The sequence below is a fragment of the Nothoprocta perdicaria genome, unplaced genomic scaffold (genome assembly GCF_003342845.1).
Source record: "Nothoprocta perdicaria isolate Ctin4 unplaced genomic scaffold, notPer1 scaffold_120, whole genome shotgun sequence".
NCBI classification, from domain to species: Eukaryota; Metazoa; Chordata; class Aves; order Tinamiformes; family Tinamidae; genus Nothoprocta; species Nothoprocta perdicaria.
This window is the reverse complement of record NW_020454317.1, coordinates 2,366,532-2,384,303: the sequence shown is the minus strand read 5'-3', so window position 1 is coordinate 2,384,303 and position 17,772 is coordinate 2,366,532. Positions and strand designations below refer to the sequence as shown.

The following is a 17,772-nucleotide window of genomic DNA, read 5'->3' as shown; positions in this document are numbered from 1 at the left end:
AAACTAGAAGCCTTGTTTATGACTTACTGATAGATCTTAAAAGACATCCAAGAAAAAGCGTTCAATCACACAGCAGTGAATCAGATCTACCAGAGTGGATCAAACCAGTGCTCTGTATAGGTTAGTAACTCAATTGCAACTGCAATTATTAAAAAAGGTTAAAGGTACTACCATTTACAAATGAGATAATTTACCTGTTCGTCTGCGAGGAACATCCCCAAATAAGTCTTTTACCACAGCCATAACCTGATCAGATCGTTCCAGCACATCTTGCAACTGATATTGATCAGAGAGAATCTGAAAGAAGAGCATATAAGGAAGTATTTCAGACTATGCTCGCTAGTTTTTTCTTTGTGTTTTGGGTACTGTTCCTCTAAGCAGTTAGTAGGAGAATAGCCAAAAATTCAACGCTTGCTAACTTTGTACTGCACGATTAGATCTTTATTGAAGATATATAAAAAGAACAAGCTTCATTTTGAGTGACTACAATCATCCACCTTGTTTTTCTGAAAAATAAGATGAATAAATAGTTATTACAACTAGCACACCCATGAGCCTTGACTCTTTCTTACTACAACCAATCCTCTCCTCTCACTCTCTTTTTCTGCCCCTACCCCAACACAAAGAAGTGGCTGGTTGCTTTACAATATGCTCATCAAAATAAAGACATAAACTTGGTGACTGGAAAATCAGTGCACAGCTTCAAATCATTTGATCTCAATGCTTTTTTGAGACATAGACTCATTTATCTCTGACAGACACCTAAAATCCATTATCCATTTCTATTAAATTCAAAACAGTTAAGGTAGAATTTTCAACAGGCAGGTCTGCATAAAAGAAGTCTGCCTAAAATAAAAGCAGTAAAACTTCATGAAAGCTTCAAAAGACAAAAATACAGAGGTTTACATCTGGCAACACAAGATGCCTTAAAGAGCTTCCACTTCTTTCTCCCTAAATAGAGGTCACTCTCTCGCAGAGAAGTCCACCACTGGAACTATGACAGGTCAGCTTAGGGAGGCAGGCTTTTGAGGTTAAAGGAAAAGGCAAGCAGTGTTTCTACTATGAGCTAATGGAAGCTGTCTGGAGAAATGGCTCCCATGGGCAGAGCACAACTCAAAACTCCTTTCACTTGTACTTTCAAATGGCAATACACAAAATTGTATACACGGCTTGTGAAGAAGGTTCTAAACACCTGTGAGATCAAAAATGTATACGACCTCCAGTTCATCATTGTATCCAGTGAGACTGCACCTACTTTAGGGACTGACAGAGAAAAGATCCATATTTTCCTTCAGTGTCCACTGATAAGTCTGCAGCTTTAGATTCACTCCCATTCAAAAAATTCCGACAATGGCATTTCACGTTTTCATCTCATTCTGCTGTCTTCTCAGCCTTGCAATATACCTCACTTTTCCTCACAACTGATTTAGCAAAGCAGCTCCATTTAGCATTTAGCAAAGCATTTAGCAAAGCATCTAAAAAGCATCTAAAGCAGCAAATCCATCTCCCTTAATCTATCCATTTAGCAAAGCAGCATCCATTTGGCAAAAATATTTAAAACCCTTAAATCTATCTCCCTTAATCACCTCATGTAACCCAGTCTCCCAAAATAAGACTGTTCAAAGTTTTGATTTTTAAACACAATCTTACATAACCTCACACAATATTTACAATATCTAGGTTCTTTGTTTATTGGTTTCATAGCAAAATGACATAGAATTTTAATCATTCCAGACCTGCTGAAGGAAAAAAGTCACCTGCTCCAAAATATGACCTTTTGCCTAAGCCTATTAAAACTAAAACAACGTGTAATCAGTCAAAAAAAAAAGAATCCCAATTAATTTGTCTTCATCTTTTCTACTAGATCTCTTTCGGCATCAGCGGTTTCCTATGATTATCCTTCCTGATGAACATATTTTGAACATTTTTAGAGAACTGTTCCCAAGCTAAATATTTGTTTGCTTGTGATTGGCAGTAAACAAAGTGACATCATCCATCTAATAATTTCTGTAGGTGCATTTACATGTCTTTCCCTATTCACCATCTACCATATCTTCTCCTAGTTTAATTTTACTGTAATTCAATGGCGGCATTAATATTCCCTTATATTTCAGACTAGGACTATTCCTACACTTCCCAATAATGGAAAATCATTCACTACTAACACTTTAGTGTAATTTAAAGTGAGGCATTGCTAGAGAAAATATTGGTTTCCCAATTTTTTCTCTAGCAATGAATATGTGGCAACTACATATTCACTATCCACAGCTATAGAGACAAATGCAAATTATTTGTTCATCTAGACTTTTAGACAAAGCTCCAGAAGATTAAAAACACTATTTTACTCATCTATTCACACTTTTGCATCCTTTCTCTTCAATCTTTTACATCCTTTCTCTTCGGGCATCCAACAGGCATACGGTGATGGGGAAGTATGGCTTGGACATGATTATAGAGGGTCTTCTTTCACGCCTCCTGGGAAAAGTTCAGGCTCAATTACCTCTCAGAAATGCCTATACACCAATGCGTGAAGCATGGAGAATAAGCAAGATGAGCTGGAGATCTGTGTGCGGTCCCAGCACCACAATCTCATAGGAATCACAGAAACATGGTGGGATAGTTCAAACAACTGGAGTGCTGTCATGGAGGACTATGTGCTCTTTAGGAAGGAGAGGTTGGGAAGGCGAGGTGGTGGAGTTGCTCTGTATGTGAGAGAGCAACTGGAATGCATGGAGCTCAGCCTGGGAGTGGATGACGAGTGGGTAGAGAGCTTGTGGGTAAGGGTTAAAGGGCAGGCCAACGTGGGAGACACTGTGGTGGGTGTCTTCTACAGGCCACCTGACCAGGAGCAGGAGGTTGATGAGGCCTTCTACAGGCAGCTGGAGGTTGCCTCACGATCACAGGCCCTGGTTCTCATGGGGGACTTCAACTACCCCAACATCAACTGGAAAGACAGCACAGCAGGGCACAAACAGTCCTGGGAACTTTCTACAGTGCGTCGATGACAACTTTTTGACACAGGTTCTTGAGAAGCCCACGAGGAGAGGTGGGCTATTGGATCTTGTATTAACAAACAGAGAGGGCCTTGGTTGAAGATGGGAAGGTGGGGGCAGCCTTGGCTGCAGTGATCATGAGTTGGTGGAGTTCAGGATCCAACAAGGAGGAGGCAGGGCAGAAAGCAGCCTTGCCACCCTGGACTTCAGGAGGGCCAACTTTAGCCTCTTCAGAGACCTGCTTGGAAAGATCTCATGGGAGAGGGCTCTAGAAGGAAGACAGGCCCAGGAGAGCTGGTTAGTTTTCAAGTGGCATTTCCTCCATGCCCAGCAAGAGCGCATCTCTGTGCATAAGAAGTCAGGCAGAGGGGACAGGAGACCTGCGTGGATGAGTATGGAGCTCGTGGCAAAACTCCAACAGAAGAAAATAGTATACAGAATGTGTAAGAAAGGACAGGTCCCTTGGGAGGAATAAAGGAACCCTGTCAGGGAATGCAGGGATGCTACGAGGAAAGCCAAGGCACACTTGGAATTAAATCTGGCAAGGGATGTTAAGAGTAACAGGAAGAACTTCTTCAAATATATTAACAACAAAAGGAAGGTCAGGGAAAACGTGGGTCCGCTAGCGAACGGGGTGGGTACCCTCGTTACAAAAAACACGGAGAAAGCAGAGCTGCTGAATGCCACCTTTGCTTCGGTGTTTGTCAGGGACAGCCCTCTAGAATCCCAGGCCCTAGGGACGCAAGAGAGCTGGAGAGAGGAAGGCAATCTATGGGCCCTGATGCGATGCACCCCAGAGTGTTGTGGGAACTGGTGGATGTCATAGCCAAGCTGCTCGCCATCATCTTCAGAAGGTCCTGGAGAACGAGGGAGGTGCCGGAGGACTGGAAGAAAGCAAACGTCACGCCGGTCTTCAAAAAAGGCAAGAAGGAGGCACTTCAAAAAGGCAAGAGGGACGGCCTCTTTTCAGTGGTGGACAGAGATAGGACTAGAGGAAACGACCACAAACTGAGGCACCAAAAGTTCCAGAGGAACTTAAGGAAACATTTCTTAACAGTGAGGGTGACAGAGCACTGGAACAGGCTGCCCAGAGAGGTTCTTTGGAGATCTTTAAAATCTGCTTGGACACAGCCCTGTGCCATATGCTTTAGGTGACCCTTTGTGAGCAGGTGGGTTGGACTAGATGACCTCTGAGGTCCCTTGCAACCTTAAGCATTCTGTGATTCTATGATTCTACTTCACTATAAGAGGAAAAAAAAACTATTAACAGTATCTCCTTAGTTTTCTTTCTGATGCTTCTGCAGCTGAGTACGAGTCAAGAGACTTAAGAAAGCTGAGTTCTCAGAGCAGTAGACATTACTGACAAAATATTACTAACTTGAGACAGACAAGCAGAAAATCTAGAGTGGATGAACTGTACTGGGAGAGTCAGAGGAAAGAGTCAACCTAGCTATTCTGAATGAGTCGACCTACCAACTAAAAGGATTTTAGATGAGGATAGGGAAAAAAATATGACTCTTCTCCATTCATCTTTTCCTCAGCACACAGGGAAAGACCAGTGTTTCTAGTAGCAAAACCCAAGTGTGTTTCATTTGGTCTGATATTATCTCTTTTTGTTTTCCTATTTAGAAGTACACATTCTCTCATTCAAAAATAAGGTTCAATAGAAATAGAGTATGCTGATTAAAAGTTCTCTCTCAAATATGAGGTAGAAAGACTCAAGAGGAATTAGAAAAATATGCATTAAAATCAGCATTAGAAAAGGCAAGAAATACAAAAGACTTTCCTAACCATGGGTTTCACATCTGAATTACAAAGTCATCTAATCCAACCATTTCTTAGAGCTCCTGATCTAATCTACCTGTGTGATATGTAACTGGCTTCTGAACTGAAGTATTATTGAACCTCCAAGTATGTTGCTATTAGATTAGGGAATTTTGTATAACGGCAGAATGATTACGTTGATTATGTTTATTATGTGATGTCCTAGTATAGTCCCAAGTATAATTTGAAGCAGTCATAAACTCTTAGATAAGCTCTTAGCTCTAAGTCTTAGTCTTAGCTCTTAGATAAGCTTGAGTTTGCTGATATAATGAAAAATTCAAAAGCATATAAAATAATATTAACAATTCCAGTAAGAGTACTTCAAACCAGCTAGAGAAGCAGCCACTTGACTCACAGATGACAAGCTTGTCTGCTGACTACTGTAACTCCTCAACATTTGCGTTGTAATTCTTTTTTCTAAGCAGGTTCTTCTTGCTCATTCCTTACCTCACCCTTTTTGCCCCTATGGCTCTACCATTTCTCTCTTTAAATGCAGCAATGGCAGATAAACCTTTCCCTCCACATTTCCACCACACAATGAACTATATATAAGTAGGGAGAGAAGATTGGGAGACAACAATAACAGCACAAATAGCGCTCATCTTTTCACAGTTCATGGTTGAACAAGAACTGTTTTGCATAGTTAAGACACAAAAAAACAACAACAAATCTTAAGAGTTCTATAATTGCTGATTTCATGCAGCCTATTCCAGTCATTGCCTTATTGAAACAACATGAAGCATGCAGAAAAGGGAGCATGTCTGCATATCTGGAATCCAATTAGTCAATAGGAAGAGCAAAATTTGTCCTATGTGCAAGAGCAGATTTCACTACTGCAAATTAACTAGAACAGTAGGAAAGACAGGAAAATACAGCTGTGTGTGTTTTGGTAGACTACCTAGGCTGAAAGTGCACATTTTGCTCTCACCTCACGCATCAGAGTTAATTTCCTTTTCTCCAAGGAACCGTGAGCCATTTGTTTTTGCTTCCCCCATTTTCTTTTTGGTGCTTTCTCTTGTAGTTCCAGATGCACTAGCGTTCTATTTTTCGACTTGTGTAGTTCATGACGACGCAGCTACAGAAATATTGAAGAACACAGTTCAAAATCAAAGGGCAATCTAAACCAGAAGCAGCAGGGCAATACTAACAAATACTTTTTCCTGATTTTATCACTCATTCACTGAACACCATTTTTTATAATTTCATGGTAATACCAATGACCACCTCAGGAACATCCATAAGTGTCAAATGCCACTAGTATCAACCAAACCAAATTAATACAGAAATTTTAGTTGCTCCAAAGGTAATAAAAACAAAGTTTGCTTTCCTTTACTCTGTATAAAGGAGTCAGCAAGAGTCTTCTCTTCCGTAAAGGGAGGAAAATCAAACACTCCCACTTATGAGATATGTAAAAAGACAAAATGCATTTTCCTAATTTAACACCAGTGTCAATCATCAGTGATGATTCCTCCAACAATGCAATAGATATGCGTAGTTTAAAGAATAATAAATTAAATATGCGGTGCTTGTTAAAGGCTATCAAGCCAGTCACTTATGGAATCAAGTCCTTCTCCCCCATAACTTCCATCTGTCCTGACTAGCCTCTCAAATACACAAATTTATATCAACAACAGTTCATCCTGTCTATTCTATCTTGGTAAAGAAAGCCAGCAAAACTTAGAGTGGCATACTTTTATGCTTATGCTCTGCTTTGTAAAGAATAAATCTTTTAGTATTAAAAAAGCTAATGTAAATTGTTTAACGAAAAAATGAATACCCTTAGAATTAGAGAAATTCTCAGAATAAAACATGTTTTTCAGTCCTTTCAGCAGAGATGAGACCTAGTTTTAGACTAATCCCCTGGGGTTTCATTTATTTTTATAATGGTAAATACTGAAACAAAAGCATAGCACTTCTTGATGGAGGCAGAAACTTAAAAACTCTGGTTGCCAGAGGGACAGATGTAGATGTGAAACACGAAAATTAAAGTCCTAACACTAAAAGCTCAATATTTTCAGAAGCTCAAGGGAGAGAGAAAAGTATTGTCAGAAAAGTATTGCCATAAACAGAATAAACTCTTATGCTAGGTAACCATATATATCACCTAGAGAAGAAGTAAGAATAAATTTTTAACCTACTAGTTCCTCAGGAGTTGCTCGATGAACTGTTAAATCATGGACTGTACTCTGCAGAGGAGAAGACACAAGCAAGGAGAGAGAAGGACTGGATTTAAGTTTCATTTAAAAAACAACAACAACAAAAAAAAACCCTTAAAATTATACAACAGTATATTTTTTTACAACCATAAAACTTTTAAACATTTGCTGGGAAAACAAACAACGAAGAAAAATGTTACTCCTATCAAGACCACGTAGTCTAAAGTATTAGCAGGTTCCAGATCAGAAGGCATAGCCTTAAACAATTCAGAGAAATGAAAAGAGTCATAAGCCCCACAGTTGTTTACAAAAATAATCAGCCATGACTGCAACAAAGGTAATACTAAGCCTTCCATCTGTAGGCAAGTGTACTGTATAAGGGCTCTGAAAAACACTGGCCTATATAATAATGTCAGTCACACCCATGCAACGTAGACAAAATTCCCTGTCATGGTATCCTCTTCCTCCACATTCGTACCAAATGACAAATTGGTTGTCTCTTTTTTGCAGCTTTCTACATCTGCATGTTTTCATGCTAGGGCTCTTAAAAACTGTCGGTATCCTAAATAAATAAATAAAGTACTGCCTTTTCCTTCTGTTCTTTTCACTCAGGCCTAAGTTGGAGAAAATTGCAAAAACATCTTTAATGGCCCTGGTAAAAGAGTGACACAACTACATACCGCAAAGCTTCATAGACACCAATTCATCCTGCTGGTTCAAGATTGGTGAAAAAGGTCAGAAAGGCAGAAGAATCAACAAAAAGAAACTAAATTCCAGAACTCTGTATTAACTTTATAACATATTAAATATTCTTAACAGAAGGGCAGTGCCTCCCTAGGAAAGGCACCAGGAGAGGTGGTTGATCTGCCTGAAAGATTTTCAAATTTCAGCTGGAGAAAGGGTTGGTTTGGCCGATCTAGTATTGGTAACAATCTCACTCGACCCACAACATAGGTGATCTCTAAAGGCTTCCACCAACCAACACTTCCTGGAGCACGGAAAATCTCCAAGTCTTTATCTGGTGCAGAGACAGCATAAACTGCACGCCACCCAGGAGGCACAATCCATGCCACAGTCAGGTCACGCAGGCCTTGCTGCCCAAAACAGGCCTGCCAGAAAAGGCCACGGAGCAACAATCCCCAAAGGCAGGTACAGCTTTGCAGAAAGTTTTTCCAAAAACTCAACTCGAGCCAACCTGCAAGGTTTCTGGCTGCCAGCAAGCGAGATAAGGGCAGCAACCGCTTTACTGGACTGCAGGACTTCAGGCACCCACCATCCCCAGGATCCGCGAGAGCTGAATAAGGAAAAGGAGGGAGAGGAGAAGGAAGGAGGAGGACGCGGCGGTGGTCCAGTTCAGTACCCGGGAAAGGGAAGCACTTACGTCCCAATCCCGCTTGGCCGACGCCGGCTTCCTTGGCCCCTTCCGGGCAGTGGCCCAGGACCCGCGGGTTCGCGGCCCGCGCAGCAAGGACATGGGTGGAAGAGGAGGAGGCGGAAACAACTGCACTCCGCCGCAGGGACGCGAACAGATCTCTCTCTTTCTCTTTCTTTCTCTTTCTCTCTCTCTCTCTCTCTCTCACTCACTCACACACACACACACACACACACATACACATACACGAAACCTTGTTGCCGTGGGGACGTGAACGATTTTTTCTCCCCGCTCGGTAGGGGAGGGAGGGGATAACGGCTCGCCCCACCTCGCGCCCAACCCCCCCCGCGCGCGGCCTGGAGTGCCGCCCTCCTCCAGGGCGGGAGGACTCCGGGCGCAGCGCCTCCCTCGCCCTAACCCTCCCGCGCTGCTTCTCCAACTGCGGCAGGGAGGCAGCAGCGAGCTGTGCGAGGGGGTGTCTTCTGTCATTGCTGGCGAGGTCTGACCGCCTGGCCTTAATTTTTCTGCTAGTTAATATTAATTTCGTTAATATACTTGGTTGATGAAAGCTGTCTTTCCGTGTATCTGCCAAAAAACCTGGGAAACGTCCCTCATTGGAAATATATTTTATATCTCATTAAGGATGATGATAAGAAGAATGTCGTGCAAGCTAGTGAGATCAAGAGCGGCCTTCAGTTGTGTTTCAACTAACACAGATTACATGAGCAGTGTCACTAAGGTGAGCAACTCCTTGTTCTCCAGGAATACTGAACTTCCACAGGAAAAACTTTCTACTTCTTACTCAAAACAAACAAACAAACAAACAAACAAAAACTTCCTTACATCAAGAATTTCTAGTTTTTAGGATCCCCATCATTCTAATCTTACTTAAGTTTGGCTTACTAACGTCACTGTAAAAATCCCCTTGTGAAGATTTCCATGCTTGATCATGCTAATGATGATGAGGGGATGAATGATAATGATTGATAAGCTGAGGTGAGAAATTGCTTTGTATGAGAGAAGAAAAGAGTTATGACGGGAGAGAAAAAGTAACATTTTATGTCATTTTTCATACTGTGTTTACAGGAGATTCTGCAAATGTTTCATTAGTTCTGCAGAATTCAGCTGAACATCAACAGCATCTATTAACTCCCAGTGCAGCATACCTAAGATAAGCTTATACCATATATTAGCATGTATGAATATTATATATTCATACAAACAGTTGTGATTTAAAATCATAAGGTTTTCCAACCTGTTTGGAAATTTCCAATTTGGTAGTTTTTTTTTAATAGCAGTGTAATTTTCTATTCTATGCTATGAAGAAAAAAAAACAACAACATACTTTTGTGAACCTTTAGCACAATATTTTTTCTCCTTTGCACACAGATATTCATAGCCCTGGGCTTGACTTACACTGGTAAAATAAGCTGTGTTAGAAAATATATTAGCTAATTCTTTAACTACTGATAAAAGTGTGATAGTCTAGGTAGACACGTTTAAAGTCTCATGCATACTAACCACTCTGCATGACCTAGAGCCCATGTGCTGCCACCAGTTTAAACTGCTGCAGTTAGTTGTGGAAGCTACTGAACATTTTGTCCAATTCAGAACATCCAGTGCTGTTTAGACTAATTCCACAAGCATGGCCAGATGTAAGTAGCCTGAGAGCATCCCCTCTCACGGAGGTCTGGAATCCCATGCTCAGAGACAAGCACATAATCACACAGCAGAAATAATTTAAAGGTGAGGCCCTAAAGTTCAGTCCTGTCCTGAGCAATAGCCTCAGCATGCCTGTGCCTAGCCACAGGCCCCCTTGATTCAGATTCAGACCATAACCCACAAACTGACTTCTTGGCCTGTCCTCTGACGTGCCTCTTTGCTAGAGACACACCTGGTGATCACTGGGCTGTGTCTGACCTCAGTTGCCGTTGCCAGATCTGATTCTGACTCACTAACTCGCATACATGACTTGACCTCAGACCTATCTCACCACTACCAACTTGTCTGGCTACTTGGAGTCTTGGTTGACTCTTGCCAAACAGGTTCCTATTCTGCCAGTTGATATCCCTTAGGGAGCAACAAGCATTTGCTGTTCCCTGACATCAGGGTACTGTGACATATATAAGAACACCTAAATATTTCCAGTAGCCCAGACCTATAGTCTATCTAGACTGTCACTTTGTGCAGTACAGTAACTGCTTTAGAAACCAGTTCTTTCTTCCAGGCTTTAATATGCTGCCATCCAGAACAAGATTCAAGCAGAGAATCTTGAGAATGGAAAACATAGTACTTGTCTTTATCAAAGGGGTCAAGTGAAGAGTTAAGCAGCAGCCAATTTCTGTTATCTGGAAAGATAATGAAACAAGCTGTTCAACATCAGCATTCAAGCAACCAAATAACAAACAAAAAGTGATGAGAAACAGGCAGTCTATATTTGTCCAGAAGAAATCACATCAAAGTAACCTAATTTATTTCTTTAATAGGATAACTGAATTGGTAGGTGCTGAAAGCAACAGATGAAACATATCTTGACTGCTGATGTTGTCTTGAATACCATTCAAGACAAAGGCAATTTTGGACCAGGTAGAATTAACAGGAGAGAGGCGCATGGTTGAAAAGTAATGCTCAAAATGTAGTTGTGCATAATTTCTCATAAATAGGAAGGCATATCAAATTAAGAGATCTGATCTATCTTCTAAGATTAATTACTTTCATTAGTGACATGGATGATGAAATAGATCTTTGTCTTTAAACACTTGAAGTCTTTAAATGCTTGAAAATAACACTGAGTGGAACAGCACTCCAAACACTTTGCAGGCAAGTATGGAAATAAAATTATAACATTGCTCTGGAAATAATAAAATGAATTTCAAGAAAGGCAAGCACAAAGTATTATATTTTGAAAACACAACTTGAAATCTCAAATTCAAAATGAGGAAAAATTGTGTAGTCTTTGGTAGGACAGCAAAACATATGTCAAACATATATATACTGAAGGATTTCTTAATTCTGCCTTGGAAAGGGTGCTAATGGACTACACACTGACACCACATTAATCACCTGATCGGAAATACATACAGCACAAAATGACACAGAAATTATTAGGGGGTACCAACACTAGCTCAGTATGCAGAACACTAGTCTTGTGCCATCTGTCATTGCTTTGAGGGACCTGGCATAGCCCAGGCATGCTTTTGCTTTGCCTCCTCTCCTTCTGTTTCAAGTCTCCTTCAAGCCTCTACTCTTGAATAGATGTGAGAAGCCAAGTGCACTCCCTGGTCTCCTTCCTGTAGCTGGTGTCACTCTTGTAAGCGCTAGAGGGCTTATGGCCATGGACCTCTGTAGCCGTGATCTGCGGGTCTGAAGAAGGGTGCAGGTGAGTACACACCTGCATATATCAGGAGTTTGGGGCACTACAGGTTGTCAGAGGATATTCACAAGCTTCCAGTGCCAACATTCCTTGAAATGTCTCACTAGAGGTCACTCTGTGTATGGGTCAAGAGAGTCATAAATGTTTCATGGGGGTAAAGAAGACTCAGGTCTTCTTTTCTGTCGGACCCAGCATGGCACTCCAGGCTGACACAACCATCGTGTTGGATAGTCTCTCTTGCAGGACACCTCACATGGGGGTTTTGCACTTGCTGCCTCCTCTTGGGACTCTGCCTCTGACAAGGCAGTGTGACCTGAGCAGCAGTTTGCTTCAAGGCATTGAAGGCAGGAACAGCTGATAGTTGTTTTGTCTGTTCTCAGCAGAGATCACACAAAGGTCCATACATCAAAATGATGGCAGAATGTAAGCTGAAATCTTTCTGCTAAGCTTTATGACAGCTTTTTCTCTATGCAAGAAGAGCCACCTGAGGAAATGTCTCTCCATTTTGAGAAAAAGATTCCCATTTGCGAAACTTCTGTGGGCAGACTCAACACAGTGGAAGAATGCAGGCAGGCCACATGAAATCACAGCTTCTACAGCCTTACCTGTGGCTTGAATAATAAAAATAAATAAATAAATAAATAAATAAAAATCAAGTTGCCTTCTAGAGATACTCTATCTTCTCTAACCTAAAAATGCCTCCATTTACCCAAGGATTTGACACACTTCCCAGACCTGTTTTTTCACAAGAGTACACATAAGGGGAAAGCATATAAGGGGAAACCCCTGACCCTTCCACAGCCCAGGAGTATCATGCTCATCTTGCTAAAAGATTATCACCACATTTTTTGCATCAGTACTATGGAAGACTTAAATGACACAGTGTATGAATTAAGTAAATTCGATTTTGCTCCAGCCTTTCACATTTCACACCTTGGGGAAAAAAATACAAATAAAAAAAATAAAGCCACTTTTGAACTGAACTAAAAGATTCAACCATTCAACCCAAAGTTACAAAGTTGCAAAAAAAAAGCTACAAATAAATGTTCAGGATGGCCTTGTGCCAGATGCATCATGCATAGTGTCATGACGCCCTGGCATGCCGGTAGCAACAGACGGTACTGGTCAGGCAAGTGCTGGGACCTGCAGTCGCGGTCGACTACGAGGTGCCACATGAACGAATATGCAGGTGCCAAGTGCTACCACAACTCCAGCCTCGCAGCGTGAACACGCCACCTTTCCCAAGGGGGAAAAGGGGCCCACCAAGGGAAACAGCTCTCAACCGCCCCGCCGAGTTGGCGGAGGGAACCGTCCGCCTGGGGCCGCCCGCTCGGACCCCGCGCAGCAGGGAGAGGCTCGAAGGGGAAGGGGTGGAGGAGCGCTGCCTCCAGCCGAGGAGCTTATTTAAAATGCAAATAGAGCGGCTCAGCTCCCGCCCTGTCGGAGTATAGGCGGCCCCGGCGGTGCCACATTAAGTGCCAGGAGCTCAGCTCGGCGATAGCGCCATGCTCGGGGCTGCAGGGTTCAGCGGCGCGGCCCTTCTCTGCGCCTTGTTCTGCGCGGCAGCTGCCGCCGCTGCCGGCCCCGAGAGCAGACCCTCTCCCGCCGCCTTCGGCCGCCTCTACCGCGGCGCCGTGAACATCAGCGCAGAGCGCGTCTACTCCTTCGCCTACCGCAGCCGGCCCGGGCAGGTAGGAGCGCAGCGATGCCAGGCCTCATTCCGCCGGGTCAGTGTGACCAGCGTGGGATAGAAGGGGCTGTGAGGAGGGTTGGGCTCCTGCGGGCTCCTGTGGGGTTCCCGCTTCCGAGCTTCCCTGCGCCCCCCGTAAGGGCTACCGGGGACGGGAGAAGGGATGGGGAGAAGAAGGCGATCTGCCTCTCCTGGCGGCCAAAGGTGTTTCACGTCCCCGGGGGAAGCAGGGGAAGCTGTGCAGAAGAGAAGTATTTTTTTTACCCCCTAAAAGAAAAGGGAGGGGGATAAGGCTCTCTCCCCTCCCGCCGCTTCGCTGCCTCCTCCCTCCCCCTCCGGACACACTTGGCCGCTTCGCGCGGCAAGTGGGGTCAATCAGTGTGCTCTCCCTCGGAGTCTCGGAGGGCGCTTGCTATGCGAGAGGGCAACTCGCCCTCTCCGTGCTTACCTTCCCCTCTCCCCCACCCCCTTCTCCTTTAATGCCCTATTTATCTCGAGTAGATGAGTGGTACCTTGGAAACTTGGGGCCTGTTATTTGGTTTGGGCATTAATTATTCGGCAGGATGCTTTGATATGCCAAACTACGGCCTCATGAGCACTCTCCCTTCTTGCCCGTCTCTGCACAGGGCAAGAGAAAATGGGAAGCATCTCTTTTCCATGTTTTTTTTTTTTTTTTYTTTTTTTTTTACGTTTTAATATGGAGGGATTTGGTAGAGAGCACAATTAAAGAAGTAAAGGGGGTGTGGGCTTTTTAAAATAATCCCTTGCTTTACATTGAAGAAAAAAAAAAAAAAAAAAAAAAGTTTTCTTTTTCTTAGTTGTGTTACTAGGCAATAAATCAGGCCTGGTATTTATTGGAGCAGGAGTGGTGGTCTGGAGATGTGAGGCAAACAGATAAACCCAGCGTTGCTTTCCTGCTGGGTATCACCTCTGAGTATAGGAAGGCAAGTGCAGTTTTATGGCACAAGCTCCATTCCAGAAACTCATGGTGAAGTAAGTCAGGTTTCTTCAGGTGCTCTGGAGTGGATCAGGTAGTGTTTTGGGCACGTTAGCTGAGACAACATGAACAGTGACTGGAGGTAAAAAGAATCTATTTGACTGGATTTAACTGAGTTTTGCTAGATCTTTCTCAGAAAAAGTAAGTTTGCTTCTCTCTCTCTTATTCCTTCACTCCTGCCTCACCTCACTTTATTTCTCTGAAAGGGGGAATGCTTTGTGGGGTTTACATTTCCATTCTGCCTAGTGGCTGTCCTCAGTGACTAGCCTCTTCCTGTGGCTGTGAAAAGCCCATATGCCCACACTATTTCTACATTTAAGCAGGAACTGTAGTGTTCGCCTCCATGCTCCTCTGTGCTGTAAAATAAAAATTTCATGGTTGTATTGAGCTTGTATTGGTCAAGCCTTCCTGAATGAAGAGATGGAGTGCCCCCTCAGCAAGTTTGATGATGATACAAAACTGGTAGGAGTAGCTGATACCCCAAAGGGCTGTGCTGTCATCCAGAGGGACTTGGACACATTGGACAACTAGTCAGTGTGAAACCTTATGAAATTCAATAAGGGTAAGTGCAAGATCCTGCACCTGGGGAGGAGTAACCCCAGACACCAGTACAGGCTGGGGACTGGCCTTCTGGGGAGCAGCTCTGTAAAGAAGGACCTGGGCGTCGTGGTGGATGACAAGATGACCATGTAACAGCAGGGTGCTCTCGTGGCCAAGAAGGCCAACGGAATGCTGGAGTGCATTAAGAAGAGTGTCTCCATCAGGTCGAGAGAGGTGATCATCTACCTCTCCTCAGCCCTAGTGAAGCCACATCTGGAGTACTGTGTCCAGTTCTGGGCTCCCCACTACAAGAGGGATGTGGAGCTGCTGAAGAGAGTCCAGTACAGGGCTATGAGGATGATCAGGGGCCTGGAACATCTGCCTTATGAGGAAAGGCTGAGAGAGCTGAGCCTGTTCAGCATGAAGAAGAGAAGGCTGAGAGGGAATCATATCAGTGTATATAAATACCTCAAGGGAGGGAGTGAGGAGGATGGGGCTGGCCTCTCTTCAGTGGTGGCCACTGATAGGACTAGAGGACTAGATAGGACTAGAGGAAATTAACACAAACTGAAGCACCTAAAGTTCCACAGGTACTTGAGGAAACATTTCTTAACAGTGAAGGTGACAGAGCCCTGGAACAGGTTGCCAAGAGATTTTGTGGAGTCTCCTCCTCTGGAGATCTTCAAAATCCACTTGGATGCAATCCTGTGCCACATGCTCTAGGTGACCCTACATGTGCAGAGGAGTTGGACTAGATGATCTCTAGAGGTCCCTTCCAACCTTAAGGATTCTATGATTCTATGACTCTAGTACACCTAAGAGAGAAAACTTCATATTTCTTTTCAAAGCAGAACTCTAAGCATTGCCATGAACATGCTTAAAGATGGCCATGCTGCCAGATCTTTTTCTATGAAAGCTAATTTGAGAGAGCAAATCACTTGCTGGACAGAAAGGAGAAATACTTTAAGAACTGTTTGAGTGAGGGACATCCCAATTGCATCTTAAGGATAGCTCAGTGGGAGGCTCTATAGCTGCTAGTCTGGAGATGAAGCAGCAGAAACCTCCAAGAAGGTGTCTGGCATAATTTGATGCATATATGTGCAATCCTCATCCCAGCAGTGGCTCTGCAAACGCGATAGGGCTTTTCTTGCCAGCCTGGTCAGAGCTAGAGGCAGGTCTGTGCTCATGTGCTGCATGTCCTGGGAAGGGGGATTGTTGCTCAAAATTTGGAAACTGGATCTTGCAGATCATAACTTGAACCAGGGACCATGTCTTGCGAGCAGACTTCTCTTGTACAACAGTAGTTGGGCCTTCTGTGAATGCCTGCAAAAAATTGGTATGCTGGTCCTACCCTCTCGCGTCTGTCTTCAGTTAAGTTACTAAATTACTAATTAAATTATTAGTGAGCAAGGAGCCAGCCACCAGCCAGCTCCCCACCACTTGTGAGGTCCTCCACTCTCCTGGCTCTTTCAGATGCAGCCAGAAGCCTCTTGTATTTTGAGGCAAAAAATACACAGGCAATTAACCTTAGCTATGGGAAATTTAATTGAATAAAAAGAGCATTTTTCCCCTGGAAGGTCTGCACTTTGTGAATGTAATTGCTCTCTCTCTGAAGCAAAGCCAGGTTTGGAGTGACCTGACTCTAAAAGGAAGAGGGTTGTAGTGTTATTCCCCTTCTTGCTACCTGCTCTCTGTTCTCCCTATCCTGGGGGCAGGCCTGCAAGCAAGGGACAATTTGGAGCCAAAGACATGGTGGCTGGTTTGTGACCTACCTGTCCTGTGTAGACGCTGCCAGTGTCTGTCTAAAAATGCAGCTGGATGGAGCAATGGTTGAGTGACGGACCAGGGAAGGAGTGAAACAGTTCTGCTTGGTGCTTCAGAGACCTACCATTTATTCTAGGAAGAGCTGTGCTTTCCTGACCTAAGAGTATGTTCTTTATTCACATCTCCTTATTACATGGGTAATATACCCATGTAATATACAAAAGGGGAAAAGCAAGTCAGGCAGATGTGAAGAAGCTGAAGTGTTCCCAGTGCAGAAAGTGCAGCTTCTGGTTCTGAAGCAGTGCTGATCTGAGACAGGTAGTCACTTCCCTTCTGTGCACTTTCTTTTCTGTGTGTAGAAAATGAAAATAAGGGTATATATCTGCTGATCAGGTCTCCCAGGTGAAACTCCAATGCATATATACATTAATAGACCTCTTCTCAGGTGGGAGAAAAAAAATCCCTAGGTGCTTTGCAATTGTAAAAGCAAGGCTCTGCAGAAAGAGGAGGCTCCTCAACTGCAAAGGGATTCTAATATTGGCCTATGGACCAAGGGATGCACTAGAAGCCCCTTCCTCAGTCCTGCATGATAGAAAGTCTTAATTCATTATTGAGTCTTTTAAAAAGGTTTTTCTAGCTTCCTTTTTGTTCTCCTAGTTGCACTTTGAAATTTCCCCTTCTGTACAGCTGTTTGTTTAATGTTTAACTTTTAGTGCAGGGGGAAGAAAACAAAACCAGCTGTTACTCCTGTCACTGTTCATCCATATGCTAACAATAAAGCCAAGTTGGAGCTTTTTAGGGAGCTGGCTAACAATTAGTTTTGCAAAAAGCACGATCTTATTTTAGGATTGTTTAAACTGGGGGCCAGCTGGATCCCAGTGGGGATCCAAAATTGGGAAAAGGTAAATATGACACATGATGAAGATGTGGAATTTGAGACACTCAAGCACATGTCCCTGCTTGGGGACAAAAAGGTGTGGAAGGGCAGTGGACATGCTGGAGCTGCCTATGTAGCAGTATGCTTGCCCAGAAGGCTGATCTAAAGTTGCAAAGTATTTTTGCG

The 17,772-nt window shown here is 43.4% G+C and overlaps 2 protein-coding genes across 5 annotated transcripts in view; one reads left to right on the top strand and one right to left on the bottom strand.

Moving 5' to 3' along the window:
• The window catches only part of SPICE1 (spindle and centriole associated protein 1), a 29,765-nt gene extending 21,292 nt beyond the window's left edge, over positions 1 to 8,473 (bottom strand). For all 4 annotated transcript variants that reach the window (XM_026054343.1, XM_026054345.1, XM_026054346.1 and 1 more), the window contains exons 1-4: positions 8,355 to 8,473; positions 6,956 to 7,003; positions 5,746 to 5,892; positions 195 to 297 (exon numbers count right to left, since the gene is read on the bottom strand). In XM_026054343.1, coding sequence (XP_025910128.1) covers positions 195 to 297; positions 5,746 to 5,892; positions 6,956 to 7,003; positions 8,355 to 8,447 — 391 coding nt within the window. In that variant the 5' untranslated portion in view covers positions 8,448 to 8,473. The remainder of the gene's footprint in view (positions 1 to 194; positions 298 to 5,745; positions 5,893 to 6,955; positions 7,004 to 8,354) is intronic.
• Positions 8,474 to 13,171: 4,698 nt separating this feature from the next.
• Positions 13,172 to 17,772, top strand: part of SIDT1 (SID1 transmembrane family member 1) — a 42,722-nt gene continuing 38,121 nt past the window's right edge. The window contains exon 1 of the mRNA XM_026054325.1: positions 13,172 to 13,409. Coding sequence (XP_025910110.1) covers positions 13,224 to 13,409 — 186 coding nt within the window. The 5' untranslated portion in view covers positions 13,172 to 13,223. The remainder of the gene's footprint in view (positions 13,410 to 17,772) is intronic.